Source organism: Hylobates moloch, unplaced genomic scaffold, assembly GCF_009828535.3.
Source record: "Hylobates moloch isolate HMO894 unplaced genomic scaffold, HMol_V3 SCAFFOLD_10, whole genome shotgun sequence".
Taxonomy (NCBI): Eukaryota; Metazoa; Chordata; class Mammalia; order Primates; family Hylobatidae; genus Hylobates; species Hylobates moloch.
In genome coordinates, this window is record NW_026652285.1 from 12224054 (window position 1) to 12245908 (window position 21855).

At 51.7% G+C, this 21855-nt stretch overlaps 2 protein-coding genes across 8 annotated transcripts in view; both read left to right on the top strand.

Annotated features, from left to right (window-relative positions):
- The window catches only part of AP2B1 (adaptor related protein complex 2 subunit beta 1), a 146025-nt gene extending 144646 nt beyond the window's left edge, over positions 1 to 1379 (top strand). For all 6 annotated transcript variants that reach the window (XM_032162987.3, XM_032761062.2, XM_032162986.2 and 3 more), the window contains one exon: positions 916 to 1379. In XM_032162987.3, the coding sequence (XP_032018878.1) occupies positions 916 to 990 (75 nt within the window). In that variant the 3' untranslated portion in view covers positions 991 to 1379. The remainder of the gene's footprint in view (positions 1 to 915) is intronic.
- A 7565-nt stretch (positions 1380 to 8944) lies between these two features.
- On the top strand, positions 8945 to 20825 carry RASL10B (RAS like family 10 member B). 2 transcript variants are annotated; one of them, XM_032163018.2, is made up of 4 exons: positions 8945 to 9162; positions 12415 to 12777; positions 17761 to 17885; positions 18375 to 20825. In XM_032163018.2, exons 2-4 carry the CDS (start codon positions 12562 to 12564, stop codon positions 18643 to 18645), a joined length of 612 nt encoding a protein of 203 aa, XP_032018909.1. In that variant the 5' UTR covers positions 8945 to 9162; positions 12415 to 12561; the 3' UTR covers positions 18646 to 20825. The 2 variants fall into 2 exon arrangements, with proteins under 2 accessions (XP_032018909.1, XP_032018908.1); XM_032163017.2 differs by lacking the exon at positions 8945 to 9162 and adding an exon at positions 9216 to 11100.
- The last annotated feature ends 1030 nt before the right edge of the window (positions 20826 to 21855 follow it).

Consider the following 21855-nt stretch of genomic DNA (forward strand, 5'->3'; position numbering starts at 1 on the left):
AGGAGTGATGTCAGCAATATAAAATATATAGCTATTAAATTTTCTGGTTCTAGAGTGCATTTTGCGTGCTTATATTATTGTTAATAATATTCTGCCTAATCTAATACAATTAGGATTCTAAATCCGGGTTTAAATTTTGTCCTTACTGACTCACAAAGTGAAATTCTCAATATTCACCATTAAGATCTTTTTAATATTGATGTTTAATTTGGTATTCATTAGACTAAAAGAAGAGGTGGTGGTAGAGGGGTATCAGAGGTATCTGATTTGCCTGTCTAAAGAGGCAGAAAATAAAAGATTAAGCTGTTGACATGAATTGAGGTTGGGTTACACTAAGTAAGTATCTTTTCATGTTCTTGTCTTCCCTCTTAGGGGTGTATACTCTCCTCATTATAATACAGAAAGAACTAATACCTTGGACCTACCTAGTTTATGGTTTTATTTCACTTGATTGATTATACATCCTCCTGAAGTTGGGACTGAGATACAGCCATCCTCTCGTCAGACTGAGAAACTGAGGCAGGCAGCTGAAAGGACCATCAACAAGTTAAGGGCTTTAGCCCTTCCATTTAATAATAATCCCTATAACTCTTAGCAAAGCATTAGAGCAGCTGTTCCTCTGCAGTCAGTGGCTTTGATGCTTTTAGTGTGGATTATTTCCTAATCTTATAGACCCACGTGGAATGGAGGTAGAAGCACAGCACAACTAGATACTGATTAAATTGAAATGCTAAAACCCACAGCACTTATTAACATAATCTCTTTAAACAAACTAAACAGTAGCTAAACAGCTACTCTAGTGATAGAAGTTTCTCTCCCACTGTGTCAAAAGTTTTCTTGAACTGAGTTCTTGGATACCTTTAGAGTTAATGCCAACCTCTGTGCTAATCTTCCATCTCCTTTTTCTCCTAACAGCTGTCACTGAAGTGTAGAGCTCCTGAAGTCTCTCAATACATCTATCAGGTCTACGACAGCATTTTGAAAAACTAACAAGACTGGTCCAGTACCCTTCAATCATGCTGTGATCGGTACAAGTCAAGAACTCTTAACTGGAAGAAATTGTATTGCTGTGTAGAATCTGAACACACTGAGGCCACCCAGCAAGGTAGTAACTAGTCTAACCTGTGCTAACATTAGGGCACAACCTGTTGGATAGTTTTAGCTTCCTGTGAACATTTGTAACCACTGCTTCAGTCACCTCCCACCTCTTGCCATCTGCTGCTGCTATCTGTCCTTACTTGTGGGCTTCTCCATGCTGTGCCAATGGCTGGCTTTTTCTACACCCTCTTGAGTGTAGTTTGGTGTTTTGTAATTGAGAGCTCATTTCAAAAAACAGAAAAAGACAACAAATATTAAAGCAAGGAAAAGTGTCACTGAAACACTGCACTTTATTGTTTTATACTTTTGTACATATGAGAAATCAAGGGAGTAGTGCAACCGGTAGAAAACATTGAAATGACTGTCATTAACCACACAGTCCTGGAGGCAGAGATGCAGTTACCTACCCTAGCTTTTGACGGGTTCTCTTATCTGTGGTAGCCTTATCCCTGGTCATTTGGATTTTCAGTTTGCTTTTTTTTTTTTTTTTTCCCCTCCAAACTCCTTTTCCTTGGCCAAGCCTTCATGCTTCCCCCTTTCCATATTATAATCTCATTTGATTGCTCTGCAGTTGGGAACGGTGATCTTCTTGAATGATGTTTCAGTGTGCAAAAACTATAGAGCCTGTCAGCACCAAAGCTGAGAGAAGTTACACCTTACTCCTTTCCTTTCACCTGAACAAACCCGCTAATCCCACTAATTCAGGAATTTGAGTAGAGATGGAGAACAAGAACCCAGATGCTGTCCCCTCACCCCTCTCCTGTATTTCTCAGGTCCAGTTCAAATCTAAAAATTCTACTTTTAGAGTTGAAACAGAGTAATAACTTATCCAACCCTCTTTTTCTACAAAGGAGAAAGATAAAAGGCACAAAGGTTACCGCCAAGGCCTGTCAGCTGTGTAGTAGCAGAGCCGAGACTGAGTGTCCTAAGTCCCCGTCAGTGTGGTTTTCACCACAGGGCTGTCTCTTGTCGTTTTCCCCTAATGCCTTCTCCTGCCTTTTCTGTGCCTACTTTTTGGCTCTTCACATATTCCATATCGATTTTGACGCCCTGTATATTGGCATCAGGTGGCAGCTGAATATCTTTTGAATTACTCGAAGGTAAAGCCAGATGCCAGAATGAAGGCATAGCCAGTGTTTCCCATATGCCCCCGGAGCCCCACTTCTTGAGGCCAGCAGAATAGGTGCAGAGATGAAGTGAGCTTAGAGATGTTGCAAATGCTCTTTATCCCTTCAGCTCTCTGATCTGCACTTTCTTCATGATACTTAGTTTGCAGGGCATATTAAGATCATCCCAGAGGTTCAGGCAGTTCCTGTCATCTCTGAAAAGACTGGGGGATATGAAATCTTCCCCCTACCCCCCGTAACACATTGGATAGGATTTTTCAAAGAATGCTTCATGCCCAAAATACCAACCTGTTTAGCAGTGTTACACTGTTTGATCTACGGGCACTTGTTGCATTGCCTGGCATCCAATATTCAGGGTCCGTGACTAAGACTGGTCTTCTCAGATGCCCTGCTTAAATCAGGGGCACTTCAGGCTCCACAGGCGTCATGTTGGACTGAGACCTAACTCACTGGACTCAGAGGAGGAATCGTGGAAAACAAGAGCAAAACTACCCCACACCCCTGTTTCATGTCTGAAATAACCCTGCTTCATATCAGTTGCAAAGCTTGTGGGGAGTGGCCCCACAAAGCACTTTCTTAAACCTTGAGAATCTCCAAGAGAAAAATATTTGGGGAAGGAGGGAGGAAATATGTCCCTTGCGCACCACCCCTGAAGCACATGGCAGTAGGAAACAGCATAGGATTGTATGTGGGAGGTGGGTAGGTCAGTGATGTGTGGGGTGGAAAAGCAGGTTGGTAAAGTTCCCTTCTTGGGACTCATTCCTGGAGTCAGTGGATACAAGTAGTGCAGCAGGTTCACACTGCAAATAGTGTTCTCATCTCAAAGCAAACTATCATTCCAGAAGGAAAAGTGTGTCAGGGCAAGCAGACAACACAATTTCCTACCAGAATATGTCCCTCAACCCCCGAAACAAGGCTTCTCTCAGCCTCCCCACCAGTGATGGATAACAGCTCCTATTCTCAGCTGACCTGACTGAGCCAACCCGTGAACTCTTCACTCTTTGGGGAAGCCGCCTCCCATCACACCCCTGAGCAGAGTTAGGGAGGAATTCTACTTCCCATAAAAGGACCTCTCCTGAGAGGCAAAACCTGTTGCCTCCACCACGGCTTCCCTCTTGGCTCATTCCAAGCTTGGCCAAATTGGGGAAGTGGGATGGAGGTTGCCGTGCATCCCCCCTCCTCTGCCTAAGTGTGTCTTTGTAATGTCAGCTGGCATCATACAAAGAGCAGGAGAAGCAAACACCCAGAACTCTTTTGCTGGTCAGAGATTCCCTGAGTGTCTGTCCTCACCCAAGCCTGCTCTGTGTGTCTGTGTTGTGAAGCTTGAGACTCTGGAAAGAAATGGGGAGGGGGGGGGGGCAGGGGAAATGTTGTCCTAAGAATGCTTCTCATTCCTCTGTTCTTGTTGGGTCCTGTTTTGGGGGAGGGTGGGGGTTGGGGGAAGCTTGACCTTGTGTCTTCGTCAATAAACTCACATTTACACAAAATGAAGTTTGTGGTATGTACTTTTTTTCCCAGAACTGACATTCTAGGAGAAAACACAGCAGGCCAGAGAGGGACAGAACATTCATAAGCACTCTATTAAAACTTTTCCGACTGCCCCAGCCCTCCCAGGGATTCAGCCACATGAAATTAAGAAGGACTTGAGAGAGAATCATATACCTCCTGGAGGCTCCTTTTGACCAAGTCCTGAAGCACCACTGCAACTCCAGGCATCTTTGCAGGCAGGGAGTGCTCAGAGGAGTCAATCTGTCTTTCCTGGCAGTTCCCCTGCCGGGGCCCCAGGCAAATGGTCCCAGGGGCAGTAGCCGGAGCCACAGGGCCTTTTTCTGACTTGTCAGTTGGCATCCAGCCAGCAGGGCCCAGGGCAAGAGGAATGCAGCAGAGCTTCTCATCAGTTTATTACCCAGGATGTCTCAATCATCTCTCAACTTACAAAGTCTCTCAAACCCGGCCTCAGGGCCTGCATATTCCCAAGCAAATGGAATTAATCCTGCTTTAAAACAAGCTTCCCAGGGAGTTCCAAGACTAGAGGCCTGCATTTGTGTTGTTGGGGGCATGTGACCCATATGTTGTCAAGACAGGAGCCCCCACCAAGCCTAGGTTCTGATAAGCTGACAGCTGCTGAGATCTCCCACTGCCTGGAATGGGGGGAAGAGGCTGGAATGAGGGATCTAACACCAAGATGCCCCTGGACGAGTCCCTGAACCTCTCTCACCGCTAGAGTGAGTGTAGATAAAGCACTCTGCAGCATTTGGGACTTAGGAGGTGCTCAGCAACCGTAGCTGCCTTTATTACTTGGATGTCCAAACCCCATGAGCAAACAGCCTTTTGGCAGCTAGGAACTTTCTGGTTGTCTCCATGTTGCCAGGCTGCAGTTAGCTGTAATAGGAAAAACACTTGATGAGAGGGATCAAACTGGGGTTGCCAGTTAAGAATGACATCAATTTGGGCAAAGAAAGTCCTGAAGGAGAGGTTCTCAACTCTTGGGTGCACATTAATGTCACCTGGAGAGCTTTCAAAAAAGACATGGTTCAGGTCAGTCAGTCCGGGATGGGACCTGGGGGAATCAGCATGTTTTAAAACTCGCAGATGTTTTCTAACGTGCAGTCAAGGTCAAGAATCACTGCCAGAGAGAGAGGCTCACACCTGTTCGCCTACTTCCTCTTCTACAGTAATACTCATGTTCCATGGTGTTGAAAAATGGTTAAAGCACTTCCATATGTACAGTACCTGCCTATTCCCTTACCTATCTCATGAATTTAATTTCATCTCCAGTTTACAGATGAGATGTGGCAAAGCCACGTCTTCTGACTCCCTGTCTGTGTCCTTAGAACTACACTGTAGCTTCCTCCTTCGTCCGCTGGAGGTTCTGTGTAATAGGTTCTCTCCTACCTCTGCTCTCAGCCACATCCCACCGTGCTAAGCCCCTAGGATACCAGTATGTTCAGAGCACACTGGTCCCAGACTTGCACCTGAGACTACACTGTCTTTCTCTGCCTGTAAAGTGACAACTAGGAAACACTGAGATCTCAGGTACATTGTTTCTGAGGTCATAAAACAGCTAAGGACTCGCAGGTTTGGGCTTTCTACTCCCACTTCATGCATTAATGCTTTTTCTGGTTTTGCTTAGACCCAGATTCTTTTTCCCTGCCACCCCCAGCTCCAGGAGGCAAGAGCCTGTTTATTTTAATACCTGGTATGGCACTTGGAAAAGATCACACCTCCCCCGTTGTTACCCAATTCTATCTCCTGAACACTAATCCTAGAATCCCAACCAGCCCCCAGACATGTTATTAGCAACAAAGATGTTTCTTGAAAAGTTTCCGAGTTGGCTCCAAACTTACCATCTCAGTTTCTCATTTAGCTTTTGCCCTGCCGTGCTTGACGCTGCCAACAAAGGGAAGGCTAATTTGGGGGTTGGTTAGACCCAGATTCTCAGCTGGAAAAGTGCTTGCAATGGCTGTTTCCAAGAGCATCATTTTGAGACAAGACTGCCATCTCTGGGATCATTTCTCAATGCTCTGGGGCTGGGATTACTCCACTCATCCCACTTCTCCCACCGGGTAGATGTTAGAGGATGATGTTCAAGTCCAGCCTCTGGCTCACCCTCGTTTCATTTACTCTTCACTTACGGTCGGAGACCCCAGGATCTGGCCTAATAGCCTCTGAAAGCTCAGTAGGATACTCAGCTATGATGGAGCAGGGGCAGAGGTAGGCAGGTCTGGGTTTTTGACATTTCTGTCCCACTTCGTGTCTGGGCCTCAGCTACTGCAGGCGGTCCCATGTGTCTGCTCCCTGAGTTTGCACCTCAGCCAACAGGCAGGCATCCTCAGCTGAGCCAGACCCACCTGAGGCTCAAGGTCAGACCCAAGTACAGAGTCTTTCACATGTTCCCATCAAAGTGCTCCTAATGATAGGGGAGAGTGAACAGGCCCCTAGGGGTGCATGTTCTTAGGCCAAAGTGACTCTCAGCAAACCAAGATGACAACTGTATCCTAACTTCAGGCAAATCTTCCACTTCTTGTAGATAGAATTGCTGTTTGTTTTTTTAAATAAAAATAATCCTTTAAATGACCTTTCACTGAAGGCCAATATGAGGCCCCATAATTAACCTGCAGCTTTGTGTTTCCCTAGTGCAGTGGCACTATCATGGCTCCCTGCAGCCCTGACCTTCAGGCACAAATGATCCGCCCCAGGTAGCTGAGACTACAGGTGTGCACACCACCATGCCCGGCTGTTTTTGTATGCTTTTTAGAGACGAGGTTTCACCGTGTTGCCCAGGCTGGTCTTGAACTCCTTGGCTCAAGCATTCTGCCCCCCTTGACCTCCCAAAGTGCTGGGATTATAGACATGAGCCATTGAGCCCAGTGTATTTTAATTTCTTACTTCTAGTCCACCTTCAGAATGGAGGGCCACAGCCTGGGGGAGCAGACATAAAGCCTGGGATCCTCAGGCAGGGTGAGGATTAGAGATTTTCAGATACAGTAGAGGGACAGATGATGCAATCAAGAGGCCCTTAGGGACCCCATGTGATCCCACAGGGCCAGTTAAAATCTGATTTATTCTCCCCAAAAGTGGTGCTCCAGGAGGAAGCCAAATTCATTCCAGCCCTATACTTGCTTCTAGCTGCTGCCCTGGTCCTTTCATACCCCCACCCCAACCCTCTGGGAGCCTACCTAGAATAAATGGAACCGCTGTACCACGGTGTTGCTCATCCTCCCGTAGAATGCCTGCGTGTCCCTAAAAAGGCAAAAAGTAAAGGCCCCATGCTGAGACTTCCTACATGCCAGGCATTGTGTTAAGGATTTTATACACCTCAGCTCATTTACACCCTGTCAACAACAGTGAGGGACAATTAATCACACTCCATTTAATAAATGAGACTATGGACTTCAAGTTTCTTGCCTCAGTTACAATAGTAAGTGGCAGAGCCAAGATTTAAATCTAGCTCTGTCTGATTCTGAATCCCAGGCTCATACCCATTCTCCTCTGTGACTGAACAGGAGAGGGAAGGGAGGAATAGGGAAAGTGCCCAAATTGCAGAGGTCAGAGTGCGGAGGAAAACAGTTCTGTTTGGGAGCCTCAGAGCTGGAGCACACGGTAATAGGAGGTCATAGTGGAGGATGCAGGGTCCCAGGGGTAAAAACACTTGGGATATCTCTCAAGCTCCTGCTCATCCTCCTGCCCTGGAGGCTCTAAAATGCAACCTGAGCAGGTGCTTCCCTGCTTTAAAACTCTTCCATAGGGCCGGGTGCAGTGGCTCACGCCTGTAATCCCAGCACTTTGAGAGGCTGAGGCGGATGGACCACCTGAGGTCAAGAGATGGAGACCATCCCGGCCAAGATGGTGAAACCCCATCTCTACTAAAAATACAAAAATTAGCTGGGTGTGGTGGTGCGTGCCTGTGGTTCCAGCTACTCTGGAGGTTGAGGCAGGAGAATTGCGTGAACCCAGGAGGCAGAGGTTGCAGTGAGCCAAGATCGTGCCACTGCACTCCAGCCTAGCGACAGAGCGAGACTCCATCTCAAAAAAAAAAAAACCTCTTCGATGACTTCCCATCCAGCACAGGACTGGATCCGAACTCCTCATCCTGTCAATCAGGGCCTTTGTGACCAACCTCTCACCGCTTCACCCACCATGCTTCCTCGTGGGCTCCTGTCTGGTTCCCAGACTCACTTCTCAAGCCTGTATAATTGTTCTTGACTTCTGTAGCTTTCCTCTGCTACAATCTCCCTCCACCCAGCCCCCAAAATCTACTTCTTTCAAGGTTGCTTCCTTGAAAGTTGCCTCCTGTGAAGCTTCAGTGACTCCTCTAATGAGTTGTCCCACTTCCCCTGCCCTCCGCAGAACCTTGACTTTGCACACAGCACATTTTTATGTTGTGTGTCTGCTTTTGATCTCACATTGGACTGTGAGCCTCGTACCAAACTCATCAGTGACTGCTCAGCTAGTGACTCCCAATCTTTGTATTCACATTTTACATCTAAGTGAGACAAGTTTCTCGACCTCAACTATCTCATCTGTAAAGTAGGGGAAACAATCTACCCCATAGAATTGTGAGGATTCAATCTGAGGATGCATGCAAAGCTCATAGCACACTGGCAAAATAGAGGTTGCCTATCAATGATGACATTGATTATGACATGACATTGATCATCAAAGGTTAGAGATGATGACTTTTAGAATAAATACATGGGTGATTTTGCCCTCAATCCTGAAAAATGCTGGTATCTCCCATTCTGGAGAGAAGAGGCCTATGGCAGTTTTAGGGATGTGGAGGTCACGAATTGGCAGGGGAGACCTTCTTTGTGCCAGCCAGCTCTGCCTTTCACTGCGGCAGTGAAGGGTGAGAGTGATCACCCTTCGCTTAGCCCTTGAGGAGGGTGGAGGAGCAGAGCCTGGATGTCTCTAACACACAGTGCAGGGCGCACGGTTCAGAGCACACAGTGGCCTGGTGACAGGCCTGGGCGAGGGGCATATGAGGCCAAGAGTCGGAATGAGCAAAGGCCTTGAGGGCTTTCCCATGCCTTTCTTCCCCTCCTCCAGGTTACAGCTAAATTCCCGCAGGGAGAGTCTGGAGGGGTGTGAAGGTCGAGGCCAGGGATTAAAGAATTCGTCCAGGGCCGCCCAAGCGAATATGTCAGGCTCAGGGACCCAGCGGAATGCCAGCCCGCACCCCTGCCCCCCCTCCTCCTTCCAGCGCGAGCAGGCGGCGCGCTCCGGAGGGAGAGCTGGGGCTGGAGGTTCCTACCCCCTCTGCGGCCCGCATCTGCCCCCCACGCGCCCGCCCTGAGCCCTCCCCGACTGGGCAGGCGGGGGCGCCCCCACTTCTCTCCCCCCGGGCGGGGGAGCCGGGGGGCAGCGCCGGAGCCCGGGGGGAGCTCAGCCCCGCCGACCGGCCGGCCAGGGCAGGGGGCAGCTAGGACGGCCCCGGGTAAGCGGCGGGAGGAGGGGAAGCGGTCAGGGGTGGAGCGGGGCCGGGGCAGGGGCTGGGGGGATCGGGCCGGGGTCGGGGGAGGAGGAGACGGCCTGGGCGAGGGGCGTCCGGGACTAGGAGGGAGCCGGCGGGCGGGCGGGGAAGCGGTGCGGGGCCGCCACGTGAGAGCTGGAGCTGGGGGTGGGGGTGCCTGCAAGGTGCTGGAGGTGGAGAGCGAGCTGGGGCTTCTACATCCCCCCGAACTCCTACCAATCAGGTCATGGGCAGCGCAGCATCCTCTGTCGCCCCCAGCCCACCCCCAGGCGAACGTGGTTGGAACAAACAGCTGGCAGACTTGTGACCCGGTCCTCGGGATCCGCGAAGCCCCCGCTCGCAGCCTTGGGCAGCGACCCAGGTGTCCAGACGCAGGGAAGGGGACGGAACAGGCTTCGCCCCCTGTGTGTGCCTCTGGTCTCTTGCTTCTCTTTCTGGGCAGTCTCTTGCCGGGCGCTGTCTGCAGACTCACTGCAGAGCGCAGGCCTTGGGGAGAAAGCGCTCAGGGGCCTGGGCCCTGCTTCTTGGGACAGCCCCCTCCCTTCCGCACTCAGCCAAGGGTGTTGGATTAATATACTCTTAGATCCAGGACCTCTGCCTGGAAAGAAGGAAGGGGCACCGATCGCTTCTGAGTTGGGGACAGGGCCACACTTGGGCCTGGTGAGTTCCAGGAGGCTGGCCCCAGCCTAGGGGCCTCCTGCGCCCCCTCCCTAGCTCCTGGGCAGTGCCCCTCTTGCATTTCCCTGCCACTCCCCAGAAAGGGCTGGTTTCTGGGCAGGGAGTGTGGTGTCCGGGACAATCTGCAGGTAGAGTGTATCCTAGAAAGCTCTGAGCTGCCACACCCAGAGAGAGGCCAGGACTCTTCTTGGTGTTCCTTGCCCTCTCTTCCTCCCCTAGGACTCCCCACTCCCCACCTGCCTGTGCTGGTTATGTAATTAACCCAGCTGAGTCTCTCTGCCATGCTGGTGGTAGTGGTGTCCAGGGATGCCTAAGGGGCTTCGGGACCTGGAGGGACACATGGGGAGGAGGGATAGGTACTTCCCCCTAGCTGGGAGCCCATGTAAGTGTATAAACACCTGTTGGAGAAGGGACACTGCATGGGGCAGGAAGGAGTTCAGGGTCCTAATCTTAGTTAACAACTCAACTGGCTATGAAGTCTTCACTTCCCTAAGTCACTGGGTTTTTTGGGGGATTTGTTTGTTTTTAAACCTTCAATAAAATGAGAAGAATCTCTCACACACACACTGCATGCATGTGAGCTCATGCAACAGTAGACAGCAACCCCTCCTGGGATTGCTAGGAGGTGCCATTGCTAAGTTTGTGGGAAACTTAGATGAATGAATGACCCCTGCCCATAGCAGTGGTCACTGTTTATTGAACACCTACTCTGGCCTAGGCACTGGGCTTTACATGCACACGTCATAACACTCTATTAAGTTTCTTGCCCAAGGTCACACTTCAGGTGAATGGCAGAGCTAGGAATCAAGCCCTGGCGGTTCTCATTCCACATCCTGACCTGTATTTACTATGCTGTGTGCGCACATACCCCGTGGAGTGAGTCCTCTGAACCAGGACAACCTGGGGGACATTCAGCTGTGGCTTGTGCATATGTGGGAAGAACACGCATCTGCAGAAAAGTATGCACCCATGCGGAAAAGCATGGCCTTCCAGAATCCGGCGAACCCACCTGCCCTGGACCCAGTTAGCAAGTGCTGATGTCACCCTCCTGGGAATCCAGACAGGAGGTCTCAGGCATGTAACAGCCTCTCAGGTCACCATCACCAACAACAGAAGAAAGGTTCTCTCCTTTTCCTGGCTAAGAGATTTACTTGGATTTTCTCAGAAGTAGGGGCTGTTGACCTCATTTTACCTGTGTGCAGAAGGATGGCTCCAGTTGAGAAGGTGATTTGCCCACTGACCTGCAGCAAGGACACACCAGAGCTGAGAGTTATACCCAGGCCCTAAAGTCACTGAAACTGAGCAAGCAAGGAGCTAATGAATTCATATCAAGGCCCAGCCCTCTAGCAGCCCTTTTCTGGGCACCTGCTATGTGCCAGGCCCTCTGGGCTCTAGGGGATGCCAGAGAATGAGACCCAGGCCTTGGCCTGTATGCATTCACTGGTTAGAATCACTGAACTTGGCCAGGCGCGATGGCTCATGCCTGTAATCCCAGCACTTTGGGAGGCCAAGGTGGGTAGATCACCTGAGGTCAGGAGTTCCAGGCCAACATGGCGAAACCCCATCTCTACTAAAAATACCAAAATTATCCGGGTGTGGTGGCAGGTGCCTGTAATCCCGGCTACTCAGTAGGCTGAGGCAGGAAAATGGCTTGAACCCAGGAGGTGAAGGCTGCAGTGAGCCGAGATCATGCCACTGTACTCTGGCCTGGGCGACAGAGTGAGACTCTGTCTCAAAACAAAAAAAGAAAAAGAATCCCTGAACTTGAAAGTTGGAAGAAGTACTGCGACATCGTAGAAAGGAGTAGCTGCCCTTCGGGTTGTGATTGGGCACACTTCTTACCCCTTCTAAGCTTCTCTCTGAAGTGGGAATAACAGTACTTACCCTTAGAGATATCGTACTGACCAAGGATAACCATAAGGGCATGACAGCAGAGTAAGCGCTCAGCAGTGTTGCACCCCAGAGGCAATGTGGTCATCTAGTGCAGAATTCTCAACTAGGGGCATTTGGAAATGGGGGCAGGGGGAGTTTTTGGTCATCTTGGTGTCTGGAGGCTGGCAGTTACCTCTTGGGAGCCACGGAAAGCAAATGTCCTGCAGTGTGTGGGCAGTCCTGCACAATCGAGTTCTCTTCCCACAAAATGTCAGGAGTGCCAGTACTGAGACACACCTGCCCAGTCCCACCCATTCAGGAGGACACAGACTCAGAGGTGTTGCCGTCTTGTCCCAGGCTCTGTGGGGAAGCTGGGATCAAACCAAGTCCAATGCCCTTCCCTCTCTGCTCTGCAGCCTGTTTTGGTTGGAGTTGGACCTGGAGAAAAGTCAAGTCATAAGTCAAGAAAGAATGGGCCCTACTACTGGAATGCAGGGAAAAATGGAGGAGGGATGGAGAGGTTTTGGAAAGGTAGCCACAGGGGTTCTGGGAAAGGGAAGGCATTCCAAGTGGCAGTAACAGCTTCAGCAAAGTCCCAAAGGTGGAAAAGTGCAGGACACGTCCAGGGATAAGCCGGTGCACTAAGCCCACCTCTTGTCCCCACAGTCCAGGTGGAGGCCACAGAGGACCCAGGGCAAGCAGAGGCAGCAATGGTTGGTCCTGACGGTGGCTGAGCCCCCAGCCCCTGGAATATGCAGCCCTGGGGAGCTCCAGACAGCGGCAAGGACGAGGTGGCGGAGTGGGGCGGGAGGCATGGTCTCCACCTACCGGGTGGCCGTGCTGGGGGCGCGAGGTGTGGGCAAGAGTGCCATCGTGCGCCAGTTCTTGTACAACGAGTTCAGCGAGGTCTGCGTGCCCACCACCGCCCGCCGCCTTTACCTGCCTGCTGTCGTCATGAACGGCCACGTGCACGACCTCCAGATCCTCGACTTTCCACCCATCAGCGCCTTCCCTGTCAATACGCTCCAGGTAGGAGGACCCTGGGGGGCATGGGTTAGTGGGGAAATGGATGGGTAGGGGAGAGGCTGGATTCCAAACTGCTGTAGCTTGGGCCCTATTGCCAGGGCCCCATCACTGAGTTTGGGAGCTCCACACTGCACCTTAGGCCACTCTGCTTAGAGCCGTTCCAGGAATCCATTCATTGATGTGCTAGTTTATTCAACAAATATTTGATGACGGTTTAATGTGTGCCAGGCCCTGCAGTGGGCACTGGTGCAGAATGGTGAGCAAAAAATTTATGGAATTTGCTTTCAACAAACTCATAGTCTGGTGAGAAAAGGCTAACATGGTGTGATAAGTGCTATGACTGGAGGGGCAGGGAGCTGGGGCAGCCCGTAAGGGGGCATCTAGGCCATCCAGATGTGTTGGGGTGGAGTTGGGGGGTCACAGAGGGTGATGTCTCAACTAAGTGGGTTTTAGGCAGGTAAGAGGCAGTAGAGAAAAGGACAGGGAACACTAGGCTGCAGTGAGTGTTCGGGGCTGTGCCTACCATATCCTCACTCCACGTCCTCTGGAGAAGGGACAGCAGCAGAATAGACAGGGCCCTGGGAAAGGTGTGTTCTCGGAGACTGTGGAGACCCCAGTCAGGTCTCTTGCCCAAGGCCCTCTTCTCTTAAGTGATGCTCTGCCCCTGACCTCAGGACCTGCCTGCTGGGCACCCTGCCCGCCAGGTTTGGATTTAAATGCCCCCAGGGTCCTCGCTTATTGTGTTCCTTCCCCACTGCCTGCTGGAACCCGGTCCTCTTGCCCTCTCTCAACCTCTGACTTGAGAGGGAGTGGAGAGAAAAAGGAAGCTGAGCTCTAAGACATGTTTGCTCACTGAAGGAAGCCTCTGACCAGAGGCCCAGAAGGCAGGGGACGAGGCTCGTCCAGGTGTAACTGAGCAAATCAAGCAGTCTCTCAGGCTGAGACCCTGGGCTGGGAGCTGGCGGGCAGCTCAGCACTCAGCACTCTCAGCAACACCAGGCAGGAGGGCCCTGGCCTAATCTGCCGGAGACACCTGTTTCACCTATCCCAGGCACCTGCAGTCAGGAAGAAAGATGGAAGCCTGATCCTGCATCTGCCCTGGAAGCAGTGAGGCTGAGCCTGTCAGGGCAGACAGTCTGGGTGCAGGGCCTTCTAGTTCTCTTCTAAAGGAGACTTTAACAATCACCTGATTGGACATTCAAATCTTGCTCCGAGACTATACACTGAGCTTTGTTTATTTCATCTTGCCCCCTTTACCTTGATTCTTGCCACACTCTCTATAACCATTCTTACCGAATTTTTCTTTCTTTTTTAAAATTTATTTATTTATTTATTTTAGATGGAGTCTCCCTCTGTCGCCCAGGCTGGAGTGCAGTGGCACCATCTCGGCTCACCGCAATCTTCGCCTCCCAGGTTCAAGTGATTCTCCTGCCTCAGCCTCCTGAGTAGCTGGATTACAGGTGCCTGCCACCACACCCAGCTAATTTTTGTATTTTTAGTAGAGACGGGGTTTCACCATGTTGGCCAGGCTGGTCTCAAACTCCTGACCTCAAGTGATCCGCCTGCCTAGGCCTCCCAAAGTGCTGGGATTATAGGCATGAGCCGCTGCGCCCGGCCTCTTATCAGATTTTTATCCATACTTTCAGTGTTTCTTTACCCAAGTAAGAAAATGCATTCTTCCACTTCTTACATAAAGAACAAAACAAAAACAAAAGCAAGAACCATACTGTTCTGTACCTTGATTTTATTTTATTTTTAAAATGTTTTGTATAGATGGGTCTTCTTGTGTTACCCAAGCTGGTCTCGAACTACTGGCCTCAAGCGATCCTCCTGCTTTGGCATCTCAAAGTGCTGGGATTACAAGTGTGAGCCACCGTGCTTGGCGCTGTACCTTAATTTTTTTAACTTGCTATTATAACCTGAAGATTTTTCCGGGCCATTATCTAGAGGACTTCCTCATTCTTTTTCATGGCCACACCCTACTCCATTGAAGAGCTATACCATGGAGTCCTTTCTTGTTGGACAAGTGGGTGGTATCCAGTCTTGTGCTGTTTCAAACAATGCCACAATGAATAGCCTTGTAGATAAGTCATTTTGAACATAAGTAGGTATATCTGTGGGATCAATTCCCAGAAATGGCATTGCTGGAAATGGCACTGCTGGATCACAATGCCTGGAAATGGCATTATGAATACAGAGCCAGGTGAGGTGGCCCATGCCTATAATCCCAACACTTTGAGAGGCCAAGGCAGGCGGATCACTTGAGCTCAGGAGTTCGAGACCAGCCTGGGCAACATGGCAAAACTCCGTCTCTACCAAAAATACAAAAAATTAGCCAGGCATGGTGCTCCATGCCTGTGGTCCCAGCTGCTTGGGAGGCTGAGGTGGGAGAATTGCCTGAGCCCGGGAGGTTGAGGCTGCAGTGAGCTGAGATAGCGCCACTGCACTCCAACTTGGGTGACAGAGTGAGGCCCTGTCTCAAAAAAAAAAAAAAATGGTGTGACTGTAACTGGAGTTTGGAGGGGAGGTTATTTCCAGATTGCCCTCCATAGCAGTGGCGTATGCTGTGCTCCTGTGAGCAATGTCTATGAGAGCTGGTTTTCCTAGTCTTGCCATCAGAGTAGATCGTCAAACTTTTGACAATATATTTGACAATCTGAGAGATGAGATATGATACTCTCCTTGTAGTCTCCATTTGCATCTCTGATCATGAGTGAAATTGAGCATCTTTTCATAGGTTTAAGGGCCTTTGTGTTTCTTTTTTCAAGAACTATTGATGTCCTTTGCCCATTTTTCTATTGGGTTGTTGGCTTTTTTCTTCTTGACTGACCCTGAGTTTTGGACTCTAAGATATCCAAGATTTCACTCCTGGAGCCCAGTAAGGGACTTTCGGCAGAGAAATACCGTGTAAAAGGCATCCTCAAGGCACCAAAGATTAAGTATAAGACCTAAGAATCCTGATGGCCACCATCTGAAAATAAAATAATACATTCTTCTCCAATGCCAGATGAGATAGAGCCCAGGAGAGTAGTGTTTCCTGGATGTGAGCCTCAGTGTGTTCTGCAGCCCCTTCTATCAGGGAAGGAAGCTGAGATTATCAGGTGCTTGCAACTCACCAAAGGAATTATCAGCAAATGCATGGTTGAGATGCAGGTGGCTGAGCCTTGTCCCTGAAACTGGACTCCCTTTCTATTGCTCCTTCTCTGTCTTGACAGAGCCCCAAGATGGCCTTTTACAGTTTGGAACCCTGCTTCCTCCCTTCAATCAAGGGGGAAGGGATAAGCTAGCCAATCAGGGGCCTTCCTCCTCTCTCTTTTAGGAACCCCCAGAGAGGAGTGGGTGGGAGGAAGCCAGGAGTTCCCCTCAAGGAGGCAACATGTTGGGGGAGAGGTGGGGCTGTCACCCTCAAAAGCTGGCAGCTGCTCCCTCTCCCCAGCAGAGAGCTTGAAGAGACTGGGAGCCTCTCATCCCTCCCACTTCTCACTGATCTCCACTGGTCTTGGGGGATCGTGGGAGCATCCGTATACACAGGTTCCAGGCTCCCAGAGTTCACTGTGTCCAGCAGAATGCAGGCTTCCCTGGCCTAAGAAACCAGTTTCCTGTGGTTTTAGGTTTGTCCTCGGCATCCTCCCGCTGCACCGAAAATTTAAACCTCAGCACAAAGAAAAGATGCCACATCATCTCCCTAGGGAAATCCACTGCGGCGTCTTCTAAGCCTTTGAGTTGGGAAGCGCTGCTCTGAAGTTGGACTTAACTCTGCTCTACGGCCGCCAAAGTCGTTTCCTTTTGATCCTTCTTGGGAGTGGAGAACTGTAGTCCTCCTCTGTGCCTGGCCCCTGCCCCACTCAACTCAGATGCTGGGACAGGAGACATACCTCCACCTTCTTCTAGTCTTTTGCCTGGGCTTTGGTGGGAGAAGACTCTGGTTTCCTTTGTCCTTGGAGGCCTCTGTCCCCCCAACTTTAGGGACCCCCTTCTTTCCACACACTGGCTGCCTGGAACTGCTCTTGCAGCTGGCACGTTGACTAATGAATCTCTTAAGGAAACTTCTCTTTAGTGTGCTTGGCCTTTCTAGGAGTCTCTTCAACTTGAGCTGTACCCCCCAATCCCTTGAGAAGTTGCCACAAACATTCAGGAAGTTCATCTCCCTGGAGCTGCCCTGGGGCCCTACTCTACATCAGCCCATTATGCATCCAGTCTGAATCTTTTTCTGTTTCTCAAGCCTGAGGGCAGAGAGAAGCATACAGAAGGGGCACATCAGGTAGCAGTCTAAGGGCAGTGGCAGAGGCAGGAGTTGCATTGATCCCAGCTTGGGCCATGGAGAGCTCACCAGCGCAGGTAGTGCCATTAAGGAGCACCTGCTTTGAGCCAACAGTGCTAGACACTCAGGGAGGAAGAGGGAGTATATAAAAATGAGGATGGCCTGGCTGTGGCCTTCTCGGGAGCTCACAGCAGAAGTGGGGAACTGGAGATGGAACAGCTCTAATGAAAGTATAATCGAAGGACTGTTAGAACACAGGAGATGAAGGGAGTAGTCACCTGCTTGCAGGAAGGATGGGAAATCAGGAAGCTTCTTGGAGGTGGCAGCACTTTAGCTGAACCTTGGAAAATAGAATTTTAACAGGCCCAACACCCAGCTCAGAGCTGGACTCTTAGAGGTACTTAATAAATGTACTTGTTGAACAAAGGCCTCGATGGATGGATGAGGGGACAAAATGGAGCAAGGCAGAGCTAAGCTCCAGATGTGCACAAGACAGTGCAGTGGCCCTGAAGGCCAAACGATGTGACCTGCTCCATCCTGGCTTGGGAATGAGGAGGCTACAGCTCCTCCATTCTCCCTGGGCCTGGTCTCCTGGGGATGGTTGGACATGGAAGGCTTCAGGTGCAGTGACAGGTGAGAGCACTGCCCCTCTGATGGGAGGTGTCTGGGGACTAGGGGAGCCCTCATGGCTGCTCTGACCCTGGTACTGGCTGGGGATATTGCAGGAGTGGGCAGACGCCTGCTGCAGGGGACTCCGGAGTGTCCACGCCTACATCCTGGTCTACGACATCTGCTGCTTTGACAGCTTTGAGTACGTCAAGACCATCCGCCAGCAGATCCTGGAGACGAGGTGAGAGGCTGGAACACAGCCCATTGCCACCTCTGTGGATGCCCCAGTGCTAGCCAGTCCCTGTGAAAAGGGGACAGTATAGGGACACAGATAGAGGTATATGTGTCCTAAGATTTCTACACATACACTCAAACATGCATACATTTGCTGTCCCCATTTCTGTCAACTCATGTTGGGACCCTGGCTGTGGGGGTGGCAGTAGTTAAGAACTGGGACTTCTGGAACAACACTTCCAGGGCCACTCAGCTGCATGACTTGAAGCCAGTAAACATTTAAGCCTATGTCCTCATCTGTAAAATGCGGATAACAGTAGAACCCATCTTTTAGATCAGTTGTGCTGATCAGAGAATATAACACCTCCAGGGCTTAGGGCTGCGCCTGGAGAAGAACATATGGTGGTGGTAGTATTGGCCAGGCACAGCCTGCCCTGCTGGGAGTACAGCGGTTGTGAGGCTGACAGAGTTCTGAGCTTCCTGCCTCGCCCCACAGGGTGATCGGAACCTCAGAGACGCCCATCATCATCGTGGGCAACAAGCGGGACCTGCAGCGCGGACGCGTGATCCCGCGCTGGAACGTGTCGCACCTGGTGCGCAAGACCTGGAAGTGCGGCTACGTGGAATGCTCGGCCAAGTACAACTGGCACATCCTGCTGCTCTTCAGCGAGCTGCTCAAGAGCGTCGGCTGCGCCCGTTGCAAGCACGTGCACGCTGCCCTGCGCTTCCAGGGCGCGCTGCGCCGCAACCGCTGCGCCATCATGTGACGCCTGCGCGCCCCTCGGGCTGCACCGGCACTGGCCGAGCGGAGGGTGGGGCCGCACTGCGGGGCTGGGGCGGGGAGCGGGCGGGAAATGGAACTGTGACGGTCCCGGCCTGAGGCCCCTGCAGCCACGCATCTCCCGGTGAGAAGCAGAGCGCGAGAGGGAGCCTTCCGTAACTGCTCAGCCCTGCCCCCTGCCCCCGTGGCTTCCTGGGACAGCCGCCTTCAGTGCTGTATTTAGTGCAGTGCCCGGCCCGACCCGCGGGGGTGCCACAGCCTTTTGGGATGGGGGTGAGCGTGCAATGGAGGCTGCGGGTGGCGAGGTGCCGCCTTGGCCGGGCCCCCACCTGTCTTCTCCAGAATGTGTCTGTCTTTGCCTGGTGTCTTCCTTTCCCGTGTCCGCCCACCCCAGCGTCTGTTGGTACTTACCTGTCTCACCCACCCTTCAGTCCCCCCCCAGCTCCGCTCACAGGGCTCTCATTTCGTCCATCCCCTTGTCGCAGATCCTGGCAGCTTCTTTGTGAGGCCAGGCCTTCTGACTGTCAGCACCACCGGCACAGGGCAGAGATGCAGGTGGCCCAAGGACCACGATCAAGGGGTCCGGGGGCTGAGGCCCCAGATCAGTAAGGGGAGAAGGTTGAGCTCTCCGGCTTCCAGGGAGACCTCCCCGCCCAGCAGCCCCCAGAGACACAACAACCTACCTTCCAGCCTTAACTCGATGGTCCGTCCCTGCCAGGTGCCCCTCACTCTTCCTGACCCCAAAGCCAGATCACCCCCTGGGTTAAAACTTTTTTTTTTTTTTTTGGACAGAGTGTGGAAAGGGAGCCCCCCAAAGGATAGCTTCTTTTTCATGATGCCAGGCTCCAGTCCTTTATTCCCTCCTGCATACTGCAATCTGGTCTGTCAGACTGGGGAATGTTGGGTTCTGGGGTCTGGTCGTGGGCAGGATGGTGGCCAGAAGGGGGTCAGGTTGTCCCAATGAAAATTCTGTTGCCCCGTCTCAACCCCATCTGACTACTCCAGACTCTGCCTGCCTCAGATCTCAGACTATTCTGATTAATCTGGGGAAGAACAGAGCCAGGGAAAGAATGGTGGGGACCCCTGTGCTTGGGGGAGACACACCTGCATCTTCCTCCTGACACAGATGGAGGCCCTCAGGATCTGACACCCTCTTGTCCCAACACCAGTCAGCCCTATGCCCTAACTCACTCCGCCCCATTTTCTCCGGCTGCCTGGCCGGGTTTCTACCTCTCGTCACCGGAGCTGATCACTGTCAGTTTTGTACCGATTTAGAAATAACAATAATAATGAAGATTCTAGGAGTGGCATGAGGGATTGATGGGGGACTTGGAGGGAGGGAGAAGTGGTGCCCTGTCCCCTGCTCCCCTGGCCAAAGAAAGCTGTCCTTGAGGCTGAGCCCTCAGCCCTGGCCTGGTAGGAGGACAGCAGTGTCCCTTGTTATAAGAGGGGCAGAGAGGACAACTCCGCTTTAAGTTGGAGAGGACAACTCCAACTTAGCCAAGGCTGCAGCATATAGACCAAGAAATCAGGTAGCCCAGAGTGGTGATGGAGCAGAGTCTGGGGGAAGGGTTGTGGGTGGGGAATTTATCACCAACATCCATTGTAGGGGGAATCTATGATTCTGCTTCCCTGGTGGATTCCTACTCTGTCCACCAAGTGGGGGATAGCACAGCCCCACAGCAACCGCCCTGACCTTGGGCAGTCTAGTGTTACTGCATTCTAGTCCCTGCTGTGCTGCAGGACTTCGGGCAAGTGACCTGCCCTCTGTGAGCCTCCCTTTGACACAGAGGAGGTGGCTCCCCTTCCCCACACCTTAGAGTGGCTGGGAGGGTAACAAAGAGGGCCTGCCCCTTTAGTCTCCTGCACCCCTGCCCCCTGGTTCACCAGAGGGAGGGGATGAGGGATGGCAGCATCTCATATGCCCCATCACCAACTCTGAGGCACCTGGGGTGGGGGGGCGGGGCCCAGGCCTCTGGCTGCTCCCCTGTGGGAGCCATTGGAATGTATCCCCTGACAGGCCCCCTCCCGCCTCCACCTCAACCCAGGTCTTGGATTTCAGGTCCCTCCACCCCCATTCTGAGTCTCTGTCCTTCTCCTTCCACCCCCTCCCAGGGTTTCCCACCACAGGGTCTGGAAGTGTGTGTGACGCCCATTGAGCTGTTATCCAAGTCAGATTAAAAATCAGGGAGTGTTTTCCCTCGTTTCTGTACCAAGGTGTTGGCTCCATTCCTCATGGTAGGAGGGGAGGGGTCCCTACAGGGCTTGCCTGCTGAGCTCCGTGTGGAAGGAGGGTGAAGGTGGTGAGGTGGCCCCCAGTCCCAAAGCCCAGGTCAACAGGGAGACCACCGGTGAAGAGTTTGGGACTTATCACCTTTCCACCTAACCCCAAACCCTCCAACTAATTCAAACCATTCAGAAGGGAAGCAGAACTTCTCCCCTGCCACTGTCTGGAAAATTTCCATAATGGGACTCAATCCCAGCTTCTCCGTCTGCGTCTCGTCCTTCCCACTCAAGGCTGAGACTTTGCAGCCTCTCAGTCATAACTTCTTGGATGTAGACGTGTTAGGAACACTTTCCGCCACCCGTGTTGTCCCTGAGTGATCTCAGGTCCCAAACTCCAGAGCAAAGCTTTGAAGTCTTGGGCAAGGGTGCCTTGTGGGAGCCTGTGTGTTGAGGGCAGGACTGGCATCTGTCCGTGGTGCTGACCCACCAGCCACTTCCAGGAAAGATGGGGCTGCCTGGCAAGGTTGGCTGAGCCTCAAAAAGAGGAAGCCTCTCTCACCACCAACTCCTTCCTTCTAGTCCCCATCTCCTCCAGTGGGATAACATCTGAAGCTATACCTCCCCACACGACCACAGTCCTAGAGTGAGAGACTCAAGAAGCTGGGGGGCAGGGGGAGGCAGGCTCAGTGGTTCACATCTTTAATCCCAGTGCTTTGGGAGGCCAAGGCAGGAGGATCGCTTGAGGCCAGCCTGGACAATATAGTAAGACCCCATCTCTAAAAAATAAAATAAAATTAGCCAGGTGTCATGGCACCTACCTGTAGTCCCAGCTACTTGGGAAGCTGAGGTGAGAGGATCACTTGAAGCCTGGGAGTTCGAGGCTGCAGTGAGCCATGATAGCCCCACTGCACTCCAGCCTGGGCAACAGAGCAAGACTCTGTTTCTGAAATTTGAAAAAAGAAGCTGGGGC

Excerpts from the sequence above, each read along its gene's own strand:
- RASL10B (XM_032163017.2), top strand. Across the intron at positions 12,778-17,760 it reads TCCCTGTCAATACGCTCCAG|GAGTGGGCAGACGCCTGCTG; the intron begins GTAGGAGGACCC and ends GGGATATTGCAG. Across the intron at positions 17,886-18,374 it reads CAGCAGATCCTGGAGACGAG|GGTGATCGGAACCTCAGAGA; the intron begins GTGAGAGGCTGG and ends CTCGCCCCACAG.